Source organism: Malurus melanocephalus, unplaced genomic scaffold (genome assembly GCF_030028575.1).
Source record: "Malurus melanocephalus ecotype Western Australia unplaced genomic scaffold, MMel_1.1 scaffold_586, whole genome shotgun sequence".
Taxonomy (NCBI): Eukaryota; Metazoa; Chordata; class Aves; order Passeriformes; family Maluridae; genus Malurus; species Malurus melanocephalus.
Window position 1 is genome coordinate 282809 of NW_026623818.1, and position 21636 is coordinate 304444.

Sequence of the window (21636 nt, forward strand, 5' to 3'; positions counted from 1 at the left end):
CCCTCTTTGTGCTGGGAAAGATTTATGTCAAGGATAAGCCTGAGAAATAAGTGAGGTACCAGCTTGACATCTTGAAAACAAAACACCACTGCAGTATTTTTCCATGTATCAACTTTTTTTTTTTTCCTACAGTGGAACTTCCCCCTGCTGATGTTTGCATGGAAGATTGCTCCAGCTCTGTGCTGTGGCAATACAGTCGTTATTAAACCAGCAGAACAAACACCGCTCAGTGCTCTCTATATGGGTGCCCTCATCAAGGAGGTAAGAATAATTGAGGGGAGTGATGTCTGTCTCTCCCTGAAGGGTAGGAACTACTAGCACATGCCTGGTTTAATGTACTTTATCAGTTTTCATAAGTCATGCTTACCTTCATTCATTCCTATTTTGACAGGCTGGCTTTCCACCAGGAGTTGTCAATATTTTGCCAGGATTTGGTCCAATTGTTGGTGCAGCCATAGCCTCTCATGTTGGCATTGATAAAATTGCTTTCACTGGATCCACTGAGGTAAGAGGATTCACACATTACCCTAAAATATGAATAAATATTTCAGTCATGGTGCTACATTTTTACCGTCACTCAGTAAAAGAGTTCCATCTAAATAACAGTGGTCTGGCCTCCCCAGCTAAACTTATGTACCACAGTACTTCCCAAGCACAAATGGCTCCTTTCCTCCAGCCCCTGCTGTGCTCAGCACCTCAGAACAGGAGATATGCCTGGAAAAATATTGCTGGGATTTCCTGTGGGCTTATGAGGATGTGAATCACATGCAAGTAGGCAGAACATCCCATGTATATCATAGCATACATAAGTGCTGCTTTAACATCCATAATTTGTATATCCTGCYGTACTTGGGGAAAAGGGAGCGGAAGGCAGCAAATTGTGCAAACATACTTTAACTTTGATGCTGCATTCAAGTATATTGAGGATGAGGAGGAGGCCTAAAAAGGTAGGAATGCAGGGAGAAAAGGAGATTGTCCAAGGTGTCTGTTCCCAAAATGATGGAAAGAAGCTGGCCAGAGAGGATGAAGGGAGTCAGTTGTCTCCTGGATGCCAAAATGCCTTGCTATGAGTCTATCCTGCAAATATTAGAGAGGAGGCTCACTCTGAAGATGAAGGCTGCAATCTACAGCAASACTAACCCCCAAAACTCTCATCACGTCTTGCTCTCAAATATGTACCAAGCTGGCTGTTATCAGGGTTGGGGTGGGGATGACAGAGGTACTCCAGACTGAAGTCACAGGAGAAGGGGCCTTATCTCATCGTCTGAAGGCAGACAGAAAGGAATCTCTGTGGGAGTTTAAGGGCTGGTTATATTTAGAGAGTGCTAAACCCAGCCCTTTTCAATTCAAAGTCTGACAAACTATTGTACGGAGGGATGTAAACCCCAGGGATCCAATGTCTCTTTGATACGTTTGACTCCCACTCACGGCAGTGAAAGGCTTTATGCTCTTCACAGTGAGGCAATTTTTTTTTTTATTTGTGTCAATAAATTCACTGACCATGCAGCCCTGCCAGATATGTGTGGGTATCTCCCTGGTGGGCCCAAGGATTGCTGAGACCTGTTCAATTATTTCAAATAAATTATTCTGATGGAATTATTCTGTAATTGTGTTTGCAAGTCACACACAAGCCTAAATTACCAGAAAACATAGCTGCAGTCATGTGCCTAATTTGCACACACAGTTGTTTTGCAATTACTATATGCCTGTACATGATTTTTTAATGATAGCTTCAGATTCTAATATACACAGGTTACATTTGAAGGCAATGGCTACATCAGATTTCATATTGTTCTATGGAATTACTCTAGTCATTACATCTCCTGTATCCAATTAAGATTAGCATCCTGGAATATTGAAAATTTTAATATGAGCTGATTACCCCCCATAAATTAAGTTGAAACAATTGTTTTCATAAAGATATGTGGTCTCTGTTTAAGATAAATATTCTATTATACAGGATGTTGCACTGTTTGGAAGAGGAAAAATACAGATGGGTTAGGTTTCAAAGTTGTCTCGTTGTCTCTTGTAGCCAAAATAAATTTTTATTGTAGTTCCAGACAGCTTTAGTTTTAATAGGCGTTTAAACTCAAAAGCTGTGGGTTTTAGACTAACTCAGTGCCTACCTTTAAAAGCCTTACTAATAGGAAGTGAAAAGCATTACAGAGATGAAAAAGCAATTCTCCAAGAATCTAAAGCAAGAACAGATGGATCATTTTAATGCAGAGTTAGTGTAAACTATTCCATATTGTTTCTGATTTCCTGTAATACTGAATTTTTATAACAGCAAGTCAACATTGTAACATTTTAAACACCATGTTCTGATATGAGCTATTRAACTATAGTCTCTGACTTCTCCAAAACAGATTTCAATTTCTAGTGAAATAATAACGGAAATATTTTGTCTCTCTGGTACTTGTCTGAAGCATGTCAACTGCACACTGCAGTGATGTGGATTTCCTATAACCATTAGGTGTATAAACACCATGTATTAACTTCCATTCCTCCACTCCATCCATGTGCTAGTTAAGGCAGTTCCAACTAGGGTAAATTAATGACAAAACCTATCAGGACAAATGAAAACATCTTCAAATTGAGATTCTGAAGCACAGGTTTTACTCAAGTTTTCACATGAGGTTCTTTTATGTAAGTTCTTCACCTTAGAAGTATACTTAGAGCTAATGAAAACTCTCCATTTGCCTGCAAAAATCACAAACTGGGATATTGTTATCTATTTCCTGCAGTAATCTTGAAAGGCAGAAAACAGGCTTCTCCTCCTACAAAAAAAAATGGAAAGCTAATGTTTTCCGAAATTTGTAGAACCAATCCATAGAAATATGAGCCAAAAGGCCAAGTTCATGACCTCAACTCAATAAAAGCTGACACAGCCACACCACAGAACCCTCCAGCCTCGCACCTTATCTTGCAACATGACCAGTAACAGATGCTCAGAGAAAAGAGCATGTGTAGAGTGATCCTTTCCTTGTTGCAGCCTCACAGCTTCTGACAATGACTTACAGACTTCCTGAGCCCGAAGGCACATGTGGACACTTGTGTTTCATGTGCCAATGGCCTTGTCACCCGTGCACTAGTCCAGTRCCTATGAACACTCCTGGCCCGTGCCCATGCATGACAACACAGCAGTAACTTCCAACTTCTGCTTCTGATTTCTAGTTTAGAACTATGCAGYGTGCACTCTCTTCTCCAGTTTTTAGATTCTCAGGTGCTCTGAATTTTATTTAAATACTGCTATTTACTTTTCACACACTGCCTTACAACATARTATGAGAAAAATCATAAAGAGCTCTTTTTTTCTGGGGTACCATTGCTATTTGATTTCACTTCTCTTCATCTTTCCTGCTGCCCCTCCCTTTATGGGTTGACTTGCACATATTAAAAGAATAATCTGCCAACTCTTTCATCCCTCAGCCTACCTGCTTCATATGAAACACCTGCCATGGATCCCCTCCCTCTCCCAATCCCCTAATGCATGAACACCAAAACTCTTCCCTCCACAGCTCACTATAAAGGGGAAGGCTTCTGCAAACAGGCAGGCTATGGATTTCACTCTGACAGCTGTCACACTGAAAGATATAAAATCACACTGAGTATGAAAGCCCACCTAAAAATACTGTGCCTCCTCAGATTCCAGTTGCTTTCTTGGCTTCCCTGCTTGCTTCACTTCACTCTTCAGCTGTCTATTTGGTACAGGCATTTTAACCAAAATGTTTATCTTTACTGTGTTGGTTTTAGTAAACCAGGCTAATCCATGATCTTCCTTAATTACAGCAATCTCCTCTCAGGCTTCACCGACACATTTTTGACTCATCTTCCACAATCAGATGAAACAACCAGATGAAATTTAAACAGCCATAGCCAAACTTTCTTCCAGCCAGTAGGACCATCCTTTTCCTACCTTCCCCTGAAAGTCCATAATCAATTTACATATCTCATTACATCTTATTGAATTTCTTCTTGATCCTTCTGGTCCTGAGCTGCAGGGTGAAATTCCCACTCACTGGGACCATGGGAGAGGTACTGTAAAAATCAGCTGTGTCCCACTATCCCTCTCGTTCACTGTACATGTCTTTTGCACAGGCCCTCTCTGCCTGAGTTTCTTCACTATTCCACATATTTCTGTCTGAGTTTCTTTAAAAAAATTACTAGCAACAATTTAATTAAAATTAGTAATTTATAATTTCTGAGTTTAAGAACAGATCCAAACTCAGGATATCTGGCATTCCCATGTGTCTGCTGTTAGGCTGCAATGCTCAGAAGTACAGAAAACATTATACAAGTCTCTTCCCCAGAGAAATAACAGTGGGCTTTATGTATTTCCAAGACAAATGCTGATAAGGGGACAATTTTTACATATACCAGAAATGCAGAGAGTTTCTTCATATTACCTTCTTATTCTCTGAAAGAACTTTTGCTATGCAAAAAGGTGAGAAGCCTTCAAATATCAGAGGAAAACAGCCATCAGAACCAGGTTTATTTGTCAATTTGTCTTTATTCCCATTCAAATCTGTGAGCTCAGTTAAGGCTTTGCGAATACAGCCATTTTACTGCTGTGAACTGGCTGCCCAAGTTGGTATCTGTGTGCTCAATCGGAACTGGAACTGTGTGTGGCAATGGTGTACCCACAAGTTCCTGGTGCACAGGGAGCAGTTGAGTGCAGTTTGTTCTGGTTTTAAAATTAGAGATGATTATGGAGAGTAAGAAGTTTTAAATTTTTTTAAATGTAGATTTAAAGCCCTGCCTGGGATTAAAATTGTATTTTGCTTGTTGCAAAAGTTTCATGAGTTCTAATAACTTCTGTTCAAAATTAAATGCGTAACCTCCAAATCAGGGTGGCTTACAACTCCCTCCAGTTGTTAAATGCTCTCGAGATGAGAATTATAGATAGCACACAAAACATTTGAAGTTCCGGCCAACAAGAAATGTATCCTAAATGGCTGGTTTCCACTTTGTTCAAACTATGACCCATTAAAAGCAGACAGATTTAAGATAGGATTCAGACCTGTGTTCAGGCAGTTCTGTAGAGTAACCCAAATAAATATCCAACAAATTGGTTTGGATGCCTGTGTAAACAAAAGGTCTATAAACAACTGCAATAAACCCCAGCAAAAGAGTCTGCATTTTGCTTGGCAGATTGTTTTCTTTATGCACTTAGATTAACAAAACATGATCTCATCATTAGTCAACAAGATACTAGAGAGACCATCAAAGCAAACTACGGGAGAGTTGAGATTGATTCATGCCAAACAAATGTTTGTAGCTAACAGCTGTATTACCACTGATTCTCATTTACTCAGCAGGATTCTCCTTTCATTTCCGAACTGAGATGAATGTCACAATGCATGATGCAGACACAATGTCTTCCTACTGCACAAGCAACGAGTTGTGTGAGCTCTCCCGGATCACACAGTCTCTTGCTGGTTTTGGACTTCATGAGGAATTGAAAACTGGCATTTTCTACTTTAACAATAAGAATCGTAAAGGTGATTTGACCTGTTCTGGGAAGTCTGTGWGCTTATGGTGCTACACACATGCCCTGTGTAAGGATTTAGGGAGGCTACATTAACATTCATTCCTGCTTCTGCAGAATCTTTTGGATCGTATCTTGGATAGCTTATGCCTCATGAATGAGAAGAAGTTGTTTCCCTTTTCCTTCTGTTGTGTTTTTTGGTAGCATTTAGGAAGCTGTCTGTAGGCAACTGTTGTGCCTCTTTGCCATGAAAGATGCATATCAAAAGGAATCCCCTTCTTAAACCAAATACAAATAGGATGGTGTATCAGTCCTATCAACATTAACAGTTTAGCCATGGATTTCCATGGGGCCAGGATTTAACCTAAGGAACAAATGATCCATTTATAGCTTAGGATTCTCTCCAGAAATTTGTGTTTGGGATTGCCTTTTCACTGAACTATTCAGTATGCTCTTTCCAGGGCTGCTCCTTACACAGGGTATTGCACAGTCAAATAAAGCTGCTCTTCTTCATGCCAGTATTTCAAATTTGCTTGTCCTTGCAGGAGACACACCCTGAGCATGCCACAAGGTTCTAAAATGCTTCTCTGAAAGATTTTGTGTGTAATCTGGAATTCATAAAAAATAAATAAGTAATAAATCACTTAGCCCCTGACTAAGTGAGCAGGGGCATGGGCTTGAAGGTTTTGCCAAAACACAGATATCCAGTGCCTCAACAGCTGGAGAGAGAAAACTGTACTTCCAGAAAACATTGAATATATCTGGCCACTCTATCTCCCCAAAACTTAATCAATCTCTTGTAAACTAAACCACGTACTGTTCTTCAGCTCTTCTCTCAATATCCCAAGAAAGGTATATAGGGTATTATTTAAAATGCCTAACTAACTCGTGATATATGTTTCTTCTATCAAATTTGCACTGTTCGTGCAAATCTAATCTATACACTTCCCAGTGCAGTTCTTTCTTACCTTCCCTGTTTTGTCTGTGGCAGTGTCAAGAAAATGATCTGCTGTTCAGCTAGACTGCAGTTCCCCTCCATTCAGGTGTTCCCTGATGATTTACTGTTAATCTGAGAGCAAAGGAAAGTTCAGAGCAAAGGAGAACCCAGATATTGCAAATGGCAGAGCTGAAGAGGAAACACCTCAAACCTCAGAGTTTTGTTTTTGATTCATGAGATATCCAGTACTTTAATAGTAGCAGGCAAATCCATCTGTACCATTTAGAAATACAGATTTCTGTCTGAAAATAGAAAATTAAGAGACCAAGAAAGGCAACAAACTTATAAAAATTATACACAAAGTATTTAAAATGTGACTGTGTAAGCTTCCTCTTGAAAGAGACATTAAACTTCCAAATACAAAAGGCTTAAATAAACAACAATCAAATGTTTTAGATCATGATACATTCTCACTGCCCAGYGTCATACCATTCACAGTCCAGAAACAGACGCTTCCAGGATTATCCTTCAATTAGCTTTATTTGCACAGGGGTGCCTCAAAATACTTTTGTAATCTTTGTTGTTGTTGTTGCTCTGCATAACAAATTGTTTTCTTTGAGATGGACCAAATTACATCTGCCTCACCCTCAATGCAGCTTACAGGGTTATGGTGCTTCACAAGCTATCCAGGGATACTCCTGATATCAATCTTGAAGCCTATTCAAAACAAGGATGGGGAGTTAGGGTTTTCTCTGCCAACATTCCTGCTGAATAATCACACAGCTCCATTATCTGTGGGGGAGTCCTCTCTTCCAGCGCTCCCTCTCCAGGCTGTAGTGCCTTTTGGGAGCTCAGGGCTAGAGCTGAGAGACACCGCAGGAAGCGTGTCCTGAAAGACCATGCAGATTGCAACACTATCACTTATTCCTTTCACACTGTCTCTCTCCATAAAGAGAGGGTCAGTCACAAAAGGCCGCCTTTGTCGCTAAATAACCACGTGCTGGTGCCTTCCCGAAGACTTTTCTCAACTTGAAAGTGAACAGGGCACAATGGGAGCACAGTGAACAAAAATGCTGARCAGCATGAGTCCCACCACCCTGATATCTACAATGATCTCTAAAAGGAAAGACACAGTGAAGCTTTCTATAAAGTTTTTACTTGGAAACTTGACAACAACTTCCCTGTATTAAAAATGCTTCAGACTACACTTTTCCAAACTAACATCGCTCAAAGTCCCAAAGTCCTTTGGACTTTAATATTTGCCATATACACTATACTTGGACTTGCATACTTGTCAATCACTTGTTTGCATGGAATCCTTTCAAAATCCTTACTTAYATGTACAAAAGTGTTTTGACATTAAAGTAGAATGGAAGGCAGAGAGATGAGGGCTGGACACACTGCCCTGGCTTCCTTGGTCTGTCCTGCTCTGTGCATTTTTGAAGGGAAATAGCTGGTTGCTGTTCTTTGACGGAGGTTCAAGGCAGTGAGGCTGTGAATGACATTGGCTGGCACTGGCTATAAACAAAGAACTCTGGTTTCCAGTGTACATTTTCAGCACAGTTTGAGAGGCTGGAATTTCCAGATGACGTGCTCGATGTATGTGGTGGGGGTGGAAAGCAGAAAGGATCCTTTTTTTTCAGGTTCACTTCTGGCTGTCAGTCAAACATAGCAATAAAATCAGCTCCAATTAAGGGGATATGCAAGGAATTTCATGATAATGTCAACACTCCATTCCATCAATACAGGGGTAGAGAAAAAAATCTTTTTCTTTTTTTTTTTTTTTTTTTAAGAAAAAACCTCCAGTCACACTCAACTGTAGTATCACCAGATACAGTTAATCACAAAGGTACTTGAAGCGGTTCACAATTCCTTCATTATCCTGTGGGGTTTTTCCTTTGTTTTGTTTTGGTTTGTTTTTTTTCTTTGGGGGCCCTGGTTTCTGTTTCATTTGCTTTCTGATTACTCCAGTGCTGACTTAACTTTCTCTAGAAGACCGCCTTCAATTCTCTAAGAGGTTCAGCTTCTCATCCATTAACCCCTTGCTGCAGGGAATTTCACTCACATAACCTTAAAAACAAAACAGATAGATACCAGAGTACTACATGGAGAAAAGAAGTCCAGCTCTGGACTCACTCCAATCTCACTTCACCTCTAACTTTCTGTGTGACATTAAAACATGTCCCAGTTAAAATAAAGCACTTACCAAGGTTCGTAGGCTTTGCAATATTCAATAGCTGCATTTAATCCTGTGTTTTACCATGTAGGAGCCTAAATCTACCTGTGTTTGCTTCCTTAGCTGCAAAATGGACACAGTTACACTGCAACAGTATAAAAGTTGATCTATTTTGGATTTTTTGATCCAGGGAGAGGAGAATTTCCTGGGACCACAGCTGCCCCTCTAGCTGTACTGATGTGGAAGCATGTCAAATCTGTAGCTGTCAGATTGCTGCTCCATTTAATCTACTCTCATGTTCATTGGTGAGATCTGCAATTTGTGGCTGCTCCAGCTGACCCCACAATCTACAAAGACATTTTGGAGGTGATTTTGACCTCCTCAACCCATATTAAGATAATCTGTGGTGCAGCTGCAGGTCAGGTCTGGGATGGTGCTTTTCTAACTTCTTGCCCTACTTGGTATTCTGCTCTGTGCTGTTGATACTGCAGAGGAGAAATTTCAATGTATTAAACCTTGTGAACATGTCAGTTATTCGGGTGCAAGTAATTCTAGTTACATCCATTTCAAATTTCTAATTCAGCCCTCCTAAAAGGCCCTAAAAGAAAACCCCAAGCCACTTTAGCWTAGCTACATATGTATGAAGGGTACACAAACTTTGTGCTGTGCCTTATCCCCTTTCAAATTCAAAGAAAAAATATAAAGGAAAGCTGTCCACTACTGATGAGATTATGTTTGGAACGAAGAACCTGCTGGATTATTTAAAGCTCTGCTCTACTGATAGCCAACCCTGGCTATTAAAATGAACTGTATGACTACATTCCCTGTAAAATGTGTCTCCATTTCCTTTCAGGTTGGGAAGCTGATCCAAGAAGCAGCTGGAAGGAGTAATTTGAAGAGAGTTACACTGGAGCTGGGTGGGAAAAGCCCAAACATTATTTTTGCAGATGCTGATTGTAAGTCAGCACTCCCATATTTTTTTCTTAAAAACATGTTTGCTTGATGTCTTTTTCCTTTTTTTTTTTTTTTCCTAAACTAATTTTAGGGCACATCTTTCATATAAAGTGAAGCAATACAGCTGTATCTAATGGCACTTTTCAGTCTTACAGAAGCAACCTAAACTGTGATATCTTTTATAAAAATACAGCTTTGGAATCCAAGATTCATAGTCAACAAGAAAGCAGAAAAAAGATTATAACCAAGCATATAGACATGGTGTTTYTCACAGTCATAGTCCCACAGACATTTGCCATCCTATGCTCTGCAGCAATGAGGTTTAGTGCTTTAAATCTGGAAGTTCTGTAATTTTTCTATTTCACAGCAAATATAAAAAGGGAGGCCTTTTATGTACACTTGACTTGCTAATGTAGTTAGTGCAGTACTCCTTTGTTAAGCAGCTATAAAGGGAGATTATTCCATTTTTAAAATTTTCACACTAAAGAATTGTGTATCGAAATATCCTTACTGCCACTGTCRGCAGGGAGCTGAAAATTTTGGCAGATGTGTGATGTTGTGCAGCTGACATTTTTGGCACTTGGGAAGGTACAGGACAGCTGTTTAGGATAGGATATAAACACAAACTGGAAGTTTCTGCTTAAATGATCAGCAATGAAATAGTTAAAACATTGATATCTAAATTGTCAGCAGGAGGTTTTGAAGTTAACACCCCATTAAGATGAATTAGATGGTTCACACCTTGCCCTGAGCTCTTGTTTCAGGCCATGTGCAGGCTCACTCTACTTAATGCCTTTTCTGAGAACTTTGCAACCCCAATAAACAGACACATAAGGACTTGGTCTTCTAATTTAAAAGGGGGAAGTGAATAGAATGATTCTGAAGAGCATGTATTGCAAGACTTTGGTTACAAACCTTTATCCATTTTCAAAAATTACCAGTATCTGAAAAACTAGGGAAAGCTTGACAACTTCCAGCAGCTTTTCTATGTAGAAATGCTTTACTATGTCAAGGATTGAAATTTCAGCCACAGTTATCCTGGAAAGCTAAAAAGGCTCTTGTCAGCTGGAGCCAGATGCAGATATTACAGCCTTCTACCTCAGTTACTCATCTCCATCTCCCACCAGATATCACCACACCTCAAATTCCCAATCCTACTAACTCAGACTGGGTCACCTAAAAATTTCTAGTGTAGTGACACATGCCAGGGGCAGGTCTGTGYTATGACCTTCCAAGGAGAAGGACAACTGCTCTCTGGTTTTCCTACAATTACAGCCTCCAGCACTTGGCCTAAGATTTAGACTTCAAAGCTCTGATTATTTAAAAACAGCAACTCACTCACTGGTCCAAAGGAGTGTTTGTTCTGCTTGAGGAACATTGTGTGCCAAACGCTAGCAGGAAGCATGATAAAAAYGTTGAAGGTTTAGTGCACCAAAAACCAGAGAAGAATAGTTAGAGCCCCTCATGGTAAAAAAAATTTAACAATAGAGGAAGAAACGTAAGTTAATCACAGCTATCCACTAGTGTTTTCGATCTCCATGGAGCTGCCAGGGAAAATTCGAATGTGGTCCAGGGAACACCCCGTATAATTTTTCTAAAGACCACAACTGAGGGCAGAAAAAGACATTTCTGTTAGACAGAGCTGTCTAGAATGTGCTGAAAGTAAAGCACTGTTGCTTTGTTTAGTCCATAGAAGATTATACTTTAAGCAATGTTCCAAAGTGCTACAGCTGRTAACAGAGGTATTACAGTGCTGTAGGGCGTCAATGGTTAGGGATGAATTCATTCTTGTCTAGTCAGTTATTACACCCAATGTAAGAACGTGGCCTTGAATGTCTAAATATGACTGGATCCTGTCTCTTGCTTGGACCAAATGTGTTAGTGGTACCTACTAGGAAGTTAGAATAGAAATCAAGAGTTGATTGTTCGATAACTGACTTATATTTTTAAAGCCTTACCCAGCCATCTGCAAAAGCCAAGAAGTTTCTGTGCTGCAGAAAAAGAATCTGGCTTTTTGAGAAGGACCAGTCTTGCCATTATCAAAGTCAAATTCTCCCAAGCATTTGGTTTGCTGTAATTCTCACACACGAAGTATTAAACCCAGTGCCAGCTTGGGATYACAGACAAATTTTCCCTTCCTACGGTCACCCAGTCAGATGTCTTTACGTGGGGCATATCCTGCTTCTGAGGTTCCCTTAAGAGTTTTACTTGATAAATGACRTGTTGCTGGATACAAGACACTGGTGAAATTGTTCTTGCACACCCTGCTCCTACTGACTGCTAAAACACTGTCTTAACCTCTCCAGTGGGAATCATCCTCATTTATGACCTGAGACAACTATTGTATGTTTTAATGTAGTTTTATTTAACCAAATCCTACTTCTGAAGTTTCATGAATGTGGCCCTGTGTAACACACACARCACTGGTGCAAGGGCAGATTTGCCTGCGGTGTTCCAGTACAACATGTGCTGTCTCGGTTTTYCAGTGGACTATGCTGTGGAACAAGCTCACCAAGGGGTCTTCTTCAATCAAGGTCAATGCTGCACTGCAGGCTCACGRATTTATGTGGAAGAATCAATCTATGAAGAGTTTGTTAGAAGAAGTGTAGAACGTGCAAAGAGGAGAGTTGTGGGAAGTCCTTTTGACCCAACTACAGAACAAGGTCCACAGGTAAAGGAGTGGGGCTTCAGCAGTTCAGCCTGGGAGGTTCCTGGAGSCATTTAAACTCCACTAAGGCAGAGATCAGTCAGTGCACACTGACTTATGGTCCAGGGTAGCTGACACGATACATATTTTCAAGATTAAAATTCTAAAGGAATAGTCTGTGCAGCTCTGAGGTGTTTCTTAGTAATTTTTTTTTTAAAATCTCAATTTAAATACCAATATTTGCCTTCCAGTTTTAAGAGCAAGATTTGCATCTTCAGCCCCCAAAATACAGTTGTAAATTGTGAGAAGCTCTCAAAAGTCTCTGTGAGCATTTTCGAGAACTGTTTACAACTGTAACTATGCTTGCAGATCCAGGAATTCTGAGCAAAAGATGAGCAAAATCAGAAGTAAGTCTTTAGAAAATGTTCCTGCCACTAGTAACCAGCTGGGCTTATAAATTTTCAGGAAGTTAACCTGGGACAAAAATTAATGAGCAGCTTTTTGCTTATAAACTAGGTTGTTTAGCAAGAGCGTGGATTAAGCCACAAACATAAGGTGACACATCCTTAAGAAGTCTGAGCCTTAGGTYACAGGCAGCACCTGCTGGTAGATCTCTGGCATCCACAGCTCAAAGAGGAGAGAATGGAAGCATGAACTGACTCACTGGAACATGACCTGCCTAAAAACATCTGTTTGGGCTTGATTGTCAAGTACACGGTCTGCATATCAAACAGCTTCCTCTCTCTTTCAGATTGATAAAAAGCAATACAACAAGATCTTGGAACTGATTCAGAGTGGCATTACTGAAGGAGCAAAACTTGAATGTGGGGGAAAAGGACTGGGAAGAAAGGGCTTCTTCATTGAACCTACAGTGTTTTCCAATGTCACAGATGACATGCGGATTGCCAAGGAAGAGGTATTCACATACGTGGGCAAAATCCTTTTAGAATGTCCTAGATAGTATATTTTTTTCTTTTGTTTAATTCCTAAGACAAAAGCTTCAGACTGCAAATTACCACTGTATTAAAAAAAAAATCTCTTCAGAACTCCTTATGCACACAGCAAGTGACACCAGTTGGGTAAGGAAGCTCAACTTTTGTCACTCACCATAAGGTCTCAGACATCAAAGAGGAGATATGGGTAGAATGGACGAGTTCCACTGGGGTACCTGCTTTAGGAAATTCATGCAGTTTTACAAACAGATATTATCACTATTTATCGCTAAATTTTGATGTGGGGAATTTGAAACAGTATAATAGGAGAAGATAATTTAAAAAACAGAATAAAACAAGAATAAAATGCCTCTGAGGGGGCCAGTTTATTAATTATTAATCTTTGTTGCAGATTTTTGGGCCCGTTCAAGAAATACTGAGATTTAAAACCATGGATGAAGTTATAGAGAGAGCCAACAATTCTGATTTTGGTCTGGTAGCTGCTGTCTTTACAAATGACATAAACAAGGCCCTGACAGTCTCTTCAGCAATGCAGGCTGGGACAGTCTGGTAAGCAGAAGTATCCCACTCCTGCTCCTGAACATAAAGAGTTCTACTCACTATCATTATTTCACTTCAGTTTTGCACCCTTTGTTAAGAATATTTATCCACTCCCTCGTAATGGTGAACCACAAGCCAAGCTATGGAACAGCTGTGGGGAGGTGCTGCGGTGCTCACTGCTGGGGAATGCTGGAGGCTGGAAAGCACCTTGCTTCCCAGGAGCGTGGCAGCCACTGCTGAGTGGCTTTACTGGAAACAAACAGGATGAACGATCCTTTCTGGGGAGCAGAGGAACCCTGGGAGCTTTCTGCTAAAGGCACAAGGGATTGTGTACTTTCTACAACATTAAGGAACTGAGGGGTCACCTCCAGTCTTTAGGAATAGGCAATGCCAACTCTAGAGTTTAGTAACTCACAATTTAGTATGTAAAACCTGAGTAAACTAAAGAACTGCAGGAAATTAGGGAGAAGAAGGGCAAATTCAAATCTTTGTTACGAACTGGCACTGAAGTTTGGCAGCAAATTAACAGTTCATTACTGAAGCTGTGTCCAAGTGTATGGTGCTCTCCTCTGGCCCTCACAGGTCAAATCCATTTCTCCTTAGGAGTAAGAAGCAAAATGTGGTTTTTGTAGCATAAGTCCTTAATTTCTTTTCAACATGAAACAAGTCTGTTATTACTAAGAAGTACTGTGTCCTTAGCACCATAAGTTTCMGCCTCTCTCTGAGTTATCTGAAGATTTCTCTGGCAGTGCAGCTGGACTTAATGCCTCTTCCTGTTACAGGATAAATTGCTACAATGCCTTAAATGCCCAAAGTCCTTTTGGAGGATTCAAAATGTCTGGCAATGGGAGAGAGATGTAAGTATTACACTGCTGTTTTATCAATAGTTTTTGACTCTACAACTTAATAAACATTAGTGAATCTTTCAATGCAAATTAAGATGCAGAAATATTCCAACCTGAAAATCCCAGCATAATATAAGGTGACCTTTAATCACTGCCAGTTCTAAATGCATTTGATTTGCATGGTAAGACCGCTTAATTTTTTTTTTTTTTTTTTTTAACGTTGCAAACTAATTTACGGGAATTCTTGTCTTATCCTGAAAGGAACTGAAATTGTCTGATGATTTTTCTGAACTTGTAACCTGTGTTTAGCCATAGTAACCATCACCTTTTAGAAAGATTCTCTCTTCGGTGTTGCCAAGTGTTTGTTGACTGGTTTGGTGTATGTGTTTTAGAGTTGTTTTGCCATATATTGTGCCTCTCTTGCTAGTTTTTCCTTTCTTTTCTTCAGCTTTCACTATATTTATGAATATAGGTGCATCTGAATTTCATAAAGAAGTTAACAGCTTGCAGGCTTTTAAACAATGTTACGTGAAATCAAACCTAGAGAAGAAAACAAATGTAWTTACATCCCTTTGAAAAAAATATCTCTTGCCATTATAAAGCTGTCTTTCTTATTCCATTTAGCACTAAGTGCCAAATACTTTGAAATGGAGCTCCACACTCAAATACTGTCCCATGTACCTAATTTAAAGTCTTACCAGTTTCTCATTCTCGTTACAATCATAAGAAAGTTTAGCAATTGCATCAGCTCCATATTGGTTACATACCAAGGATTCAATTAATTTCTGTGCAGGAGGCATGTGTACCAGATATGTCTCACCTAAGTTTTCAAAATMGTTTATGGCTAATGGCAAACTCAGCAGTAAAACTAAAGTAAGGTCAAACTCCTTAAAACTTTAAATATGTTGAAGTATACAGCTTGATCTATAAAATAAGCTCTATGTAGTCTGAAGTATTTTCCCTCGTTAGGGAGTACTTTGAATAACACATTCATACTATCCACATTCATGAGTTATGAGGTGATCTCACACTGGCATAAATATGTCAGGTCATCTAACTCTTATCATTGTGAAAATATTCTAAAACTACTAAGCTCAATAGAGCACATGAGTAACATGACACCCAGGGGTGACCCCACTGACTCCAGGGAGGTTAAACTGTGCAAGCAAAATATTCACATATCGATGTCATAGAGTTCTTGAAGGGGTGAAACCCATGCAGCACCCCAGCTCCCATGAAAAAATCTGTGGTAATTGCACGCTCAATTCCCACTACAGCTTTGAAAGTATTCGTCATAAACAATAAATGTTTGAAATGGCAATAATCTCCACATCACAAAGATGCTTGAAAACCTACTATGAATAATTATTCTACTCCTTTCAGAACCTCTTTGATCAGATACCATCTTCTAATTCACCTCCTCCACCCTGCTCTAATACCCACATACTTTTTATTAAATCTTGTTTTCAAGGGATGCATTTTACAGCACAAATAATGTTGAGTGGGGCAGTTAAAGAAAAAAAGGAAAAAAGTGTCCATACATAGGCATGTCATTGCTAAACTGACWCTATGCTACAGCCAGATCACAACTGGGCCACTGTGCTGCCTGTGCCAGCACTGCGTTATCTGGGACTTGTTTTGGTCCTGCATTTAAATTCACAGGTTTCCATCACACATGGGCAAAAAATGAACACAAAGTTGAGATCTGTGATACTCATTTTACACCCCCACAAAATGTAGCAGGATATGTGCATCCTGGTAGAGAACCAGAACTCATTTACACAAAACAGGTGATTTCTGTTTGCCTCAAGACTACTTACATATCCTTGCATTCTGGAAGGGGTCTAAAAGATATGGGTTTGGGTTTTTTTTTTAAATTTATGTTTCTTTAAATCTTTCTATCACTACCTGGGAGATGTAAAATTTAACTCCTGTAATTAAAAATTGGGTGATTTACCCCACATAGCTGCATATGGCCATTTTATATTAGAGTTTCCCAAAATTCTGGCCTCTGTCCAAATGTCTTCAAGGGAAGGAAGTGCCATTCTACTTCAGATCTCTCCTTTAATAGGAATTGTTATTGTCTGGATAGCTCTGAGATACAGCAGTGCACACCTGCATTCCTAACAAGAAGTGCCAGTGGGAGAATAGCTTAGAGTTGTAATCCTTTCCCTTATCTTATTTTCTCTTGGACTGAGGGAGGGAAGAGAGGATGTAATACTTCTCTTTAAAAACCTTTTTGTTCTCCTTCCCCCACATTTACACAACCAAGAGACAGCACCATGCAGACTTGACCCAGGGGCTCCTCCTTTTCAGAGACACAACCTCTGTTCTCACTCTGATACCAAACTATAATCCAAGAAGACTCAGACTGTCCATAGAATGGGATGGTTTTGCTTCCTGTATTAGGCTGTATTAGGACAATTGAGCCCTTTAAATGAACAGACACGAACTCTTCTGCTCTGAATGTCTGGCATAACCCATCTTCTTATTCAGCAAGTGCAGCTTTTTAACTTTTGAAAAATACTTGCCTTAGAATCCATTAAAATTGTCCCTTTCCAAACTTTAGACCAGAAAACAAAYGTGTAAAGCCCTGAAGCCATGAGCTGAAGAAACAGACAATAAATATCTCTAATTCTGTTTGGCAGACCAAGATGAGAAACCGAGTGGCATTTGGAACACACAGCTGGCTGCTGTGGATGGGTTATCTACTGGCTTGAAAAAATGTCTCCAGTGGGTGTCTGGAGCCACAGAGCAGCCCTGCTGAATCCAGAAACTTCCACACAGATGCTTACTAGCATTAGTTACTGGGGTCCAGGCAGCTCCTGCTGACAGCTTCCACTGAACTGTAAGGGAATGCTTCTGATAAACAGCTGAAGGTTTTGGTCATTCTTTGGAGACAAATCCACCACTTTCTACTGAAAGCTAAGGGTCGAGTGGTCCAGAYCAATGGGAACCTTTCACATGTAAAAAAAATCTTCACTAATATTTGCTTGCAGGTACTTAGACCATAGTAAATCTTTAAAATGCCTACTGAATGATCAGTCTGATGTATCTCTTCCACTATATCACATATAACACTAACCAGTTGGATAACAGGCACATCAGAAAGCTTTCAAAACTGAGATGAAGTGATATGGACTGGTAAATACTGGTATTTCTGCTCAGATGAATTAATTTCCCAAGGGAGGTCACAGGAGTTTCACTGCAATGTTAGATTTTGTGTAAAATCTGCAATGCAGAAGCAAATACAAAATAGATTATGCAACACTAGGGGCCTACAGAGGGGTTTAATTGCATTGAACAGTGGCCTCYCACTCCATTCTGAAATACTTACTAGACGGAGGTTCTGAGGAATTCCTGTGAAATACTCTTCATGGTTCAGTTGGCACTAAGTCCTGCACAGGAGAATGCAGAGGGGAAGCAGTGTCAAATAGTAAACATGGTAACATCATATCTATGCCAGCATGTTTTAGATTTTAATGCGAGTAACAGAGCAATARTGTGTGTTTTTTAGGGGTGGGGATAAAAATTCAGCCAAGAAACAAATGTCTGTAAGAACTCATGCAAAAGAATCCTCATTGGGTTAGTATGGAAAAGATACTCCCAGACTTGAACTGTACCTGATTTGAAATGGGGACAGTGTTTGTTTTACATATACAGCATCTGGAAGGCATATTATAATTTAGCTAATGACATAAAGATACTTCTCCATTACTCAAAATAAGCACAGGAAAATAGAAATACCTGTACTTCAGCAAAGACAAGCCTAAGCCCCAGGAAGCAAGGCAACATCCAATCTAAATCTCAGCAGAGTGGCCAAAGAGATGAGCCAGGCTGCAGCTGACAAAAACAAAATGTTAATAGCATTCAGAAACACCCACTTTTAAACTTTAATCTATCCAAAGTGGAACATGGAGCCCTCAGAGCCATGTGTCAGATGACTGGGACCTCATAAATGGTTGCTTTCTAGCGGTATGGAGGATCTTAGTAAGGTGCTGTGCCAGGACAAAACAGAATTCTCCAGGGAATTGTAGAAGGGAACCTGAGCAAGCTGAACYCTCTTCCACATTATGTGCAATTGTGATTTCTGCTGTTGGATATTTTGTTAGGGAGAAAAGATCAGTGGCTTAGGAGTCAAGTTCATCTTATCCGCATTTGTGTGCAGTTCATTTTTCATTGTATCAGTGTGGACATTCCCTTTCTTGAGTGCAAATATAAGCAGCAGTTTCACTGGCCACTGAGGTAGGTCTTGGTGTTTGGACATTTTGGAGGTCTAGAAAAGACAGAGGACATCAATTCACTCCCACCAGCTCCATCAACAGACAGTGAGTATTTCTGGGTTTAATGTTCTGAATCTCCTTATCAAATTCTGGAGCCACCCATTGTTCTTTTGACCTAAACTTAATTGCAATTTTGGATTATATCTTAACTTTATCAAGAAATCACTTTGCAGATTTTTGTTCAATAAATAACTGGTATAAACTGTTGCTGCAATTTGTTTTTTAGGGGTGAATGTGGATTAAGAGAATATTCTGAAGTTAAAACTGTGACAATAAAGATCCCTCAGAAGAACTCCTAAAATGAGAAACGACCGTGTTGTGCAGAAGAGCACATGATGCCACCTTCTCTATTCCTTATGGAGACCAGCACTCAGGAAAAAAAAGTGTTACACAATAWATATTTAAGAAATTAAGTTGCAACATATATACTGGGCACATAACTGCGTAGGTAATGCAAACCAACTCTGCATGTTTTCACAAAACTCTCCTGAGAATCGTTACATCTTTATAAAACAAATCATAACAAGAGATAAAATTGCTACTGGGCATCATTTAATAATGGTTCTAGCTATAAGCCTGTTAAATGCAAATGCATGCACACACACATTTATCTCTTCTTCAAATAAACAAAATAAGTCTTACTGCTTTCAGGCTGCCTTCTCAAACAGACCTGTCTTGTACTGACATTGTACTTTCATTCAGGGCTCTACAAGCCATATTTTACCCAAAATATTAGCAATGAACAACACAAATAAGTATCATCGATGTTCTTAAAAAATAGAAGTCTCTGAACGGTAATGGTCCCACACCTGCTATGGTGGGAACTTTCCAATTAGCATGCCCACGTAAAGAGGTCAGACTGGGAGGGAATCAATCTGCTACATGGACAATGAAAGCCAAATACTTATCAGTGAGATTTGGCTTTCATGGCTCACAGCAATTTGGATTTTAAAGCTTGTTTTCACAATTACTTTGTCTTGCGATAAGCAAAAAGTCCTCCTTCACTTACAGGAACTTGAACGGATTTACCYGCCTGCCAAAAGAGCAAGGCCAGACAGGGTGGGTGGGTGTTAACAAGAACAGGAACAGATTCCAAGGCTTCACAGAATTTCAGCTTTCACTGCTTGTCTAGTTTTGCTGTTGTTGTTGCTGTTGTTRCTGTTGTTGCTTTCACCTTTTTTTCTTTTTTTAAATATATGCACGCACAGGCTCCACTTCTATGTCTGCTATTAAACTGCCTGTGAGTACACTGGGAATCATTAAGTACTTGTTACAGCTTTTACTAAATGATGTCTTGCCATCCTCACCATGTTTGTGCACCTCAGCTGATGTTACTGGCTGGTACTGAGTTTTCAATTATTATGCTTGGGTTTTTTTGGCCCAGAACAAAGTTTTCARAAGTGAGGTGTTGAAAGCCTGTCACATTATTACCTGCTGCCTACAGAATCCCCTCCAATCTATATATGGCAAACTAAACACTATCTCTTTCTTCTTTCCAGTTACAGAGCTCATCAATATCAATTTTAAAAAGAGGTTTCATTTTATTTCTAGCTTAGAATTAAGAAAATCTATTTTAGAAGTACAGTAAACCATCCACACAGTGTAGTTACATGATCTGGGGCATAACGACAGAATTACAGCCTCAAGTATAAGCTTTCCTAGCTGCAGAGTCTATGCTACAAACTGTTGAAAACCCCAGACCTGATCAAARCAACAAACTTCTGCATGTTCTTAACTTCGTTTACTCTCGAAGAATTCCTCTTTGGTTTGAAGTTCTATGTGTCCTTCAACATACTGCTGGATCAGGCCAAGAGTCCCCAGCACTTCGTAGTGTGGTGGCCCTCAGTATTTTGTAACTCATGTCAAACTGTGCATGTGTTTTTAAAGCAATGCGTATACATGTCATTAATCAGAACAGATAGTACATTCACTGACACAGAGATAAATCAAAGTATTCCTGAGTTGTTAAATTCAAATGCCATATACTTCTACTGTAGTGTATGTCAGAAAGAAGAAAAACAGAATACAGCCAAGTAAGAGATTAGTTGTCTTTTAAACTGCRAAATAAAATGTGAAAAAGGAGATTTTACTTCTTTTCTCCTATTTACTTAAGAAAGAAAATCCCTGTGCTTACAGCATTTACACCGTGTACTCTTTTGTATTCTTTTAATGTATTTYGTATGTCTGTGCTTTATTCCCAATACATTCGGGTAAATAATAGAGTTGCCATTTTCTTCAACCCTGTCACTGCAGCTCCATTTAATGTACATGGATTTGATTTGTGAAATCCTTTTTTAGATGTACCATCTGCATGGATCCAACAAAACATTCTTCCAGTCCCTGCAGCTTTTTGTTACAGTTTTTAATCATGTATATAGTTATATGTTATTAAAAAAGTAAAAGGATATTTTCTATGAAGCTTTTTCCATTAAAAAGGTTTAGAGAAAGACTTTAGACTGTGAGACTTCTTTATTGTTGACAGAGCTATAAAAATACAAAAAAAATATTTTCTTAGCAAAAGATCTGCTCTCACAGTAGCTTTATTTTCATTTGCAAAAGTGAATGAAGTAAAAGGCCAATTAYATTTTCTGGAATATTATTGTAGCTGTATGAAAACATTTGTGAATTGCAGATCTAGGTCATAGTCRAAGGTCATCCTCACCCTTATGGTCATAAAGTTTAGTGATTGGGGCAGGTCTGAAGTCATCAAAAGCAGTGGGGCACCCTTGCAAAGTGCTGCATCACAGCTTGATTTTTTGGATAGTATTTTAAAAAATCATKATGCCTTTTCTTTCTCTAGTAGATCTTTCACC

The 21636-nt window shown here is 39.4% G+C and overlaps 1 protein-coding gene across 1 annotated transcript in view; it reads left to right on the forward strand.

Annotated features, from left to right (window-relative positions):
* ALDH1A2 (aldehyde dehydrogenase 1 family member A2) overlaps positions 1–21262 on the forward strand; it is a 54251-nt gene extending 32989 nt beyond the window's left edge. The window contains exons 6-13 of the mRNA XM_057382766.1: positions 133–261; positions 392–505; positions 9455–9557; positions 12042–12226; positions 12954–13118; positions 13547–13704; positions 14478–14552; positions 19050–21262. Of these exons, the coding sequence (XP_057238749.1) occupies positions 133–261; positions 392–505; positions 9455–9557; positions 12042–12226; positions 12954–13118; positions 13547–13704; positions 14478–14552; positions 19050–19122 (1002 nt within the window). The 3' untranslated portion in view covers positions 19123–21262. The remainder of the gene's footprint in view (positions 1–132; positions 262–391; positions 506–9454; positions 9558–12041; positions 12227–12953; positions 13119–13546; positions 13705–14477; positions 14553–19049) is intronic.
* The last annotated feature ends 374 nt before the right edge of the window (positions 21263–21636 follow it).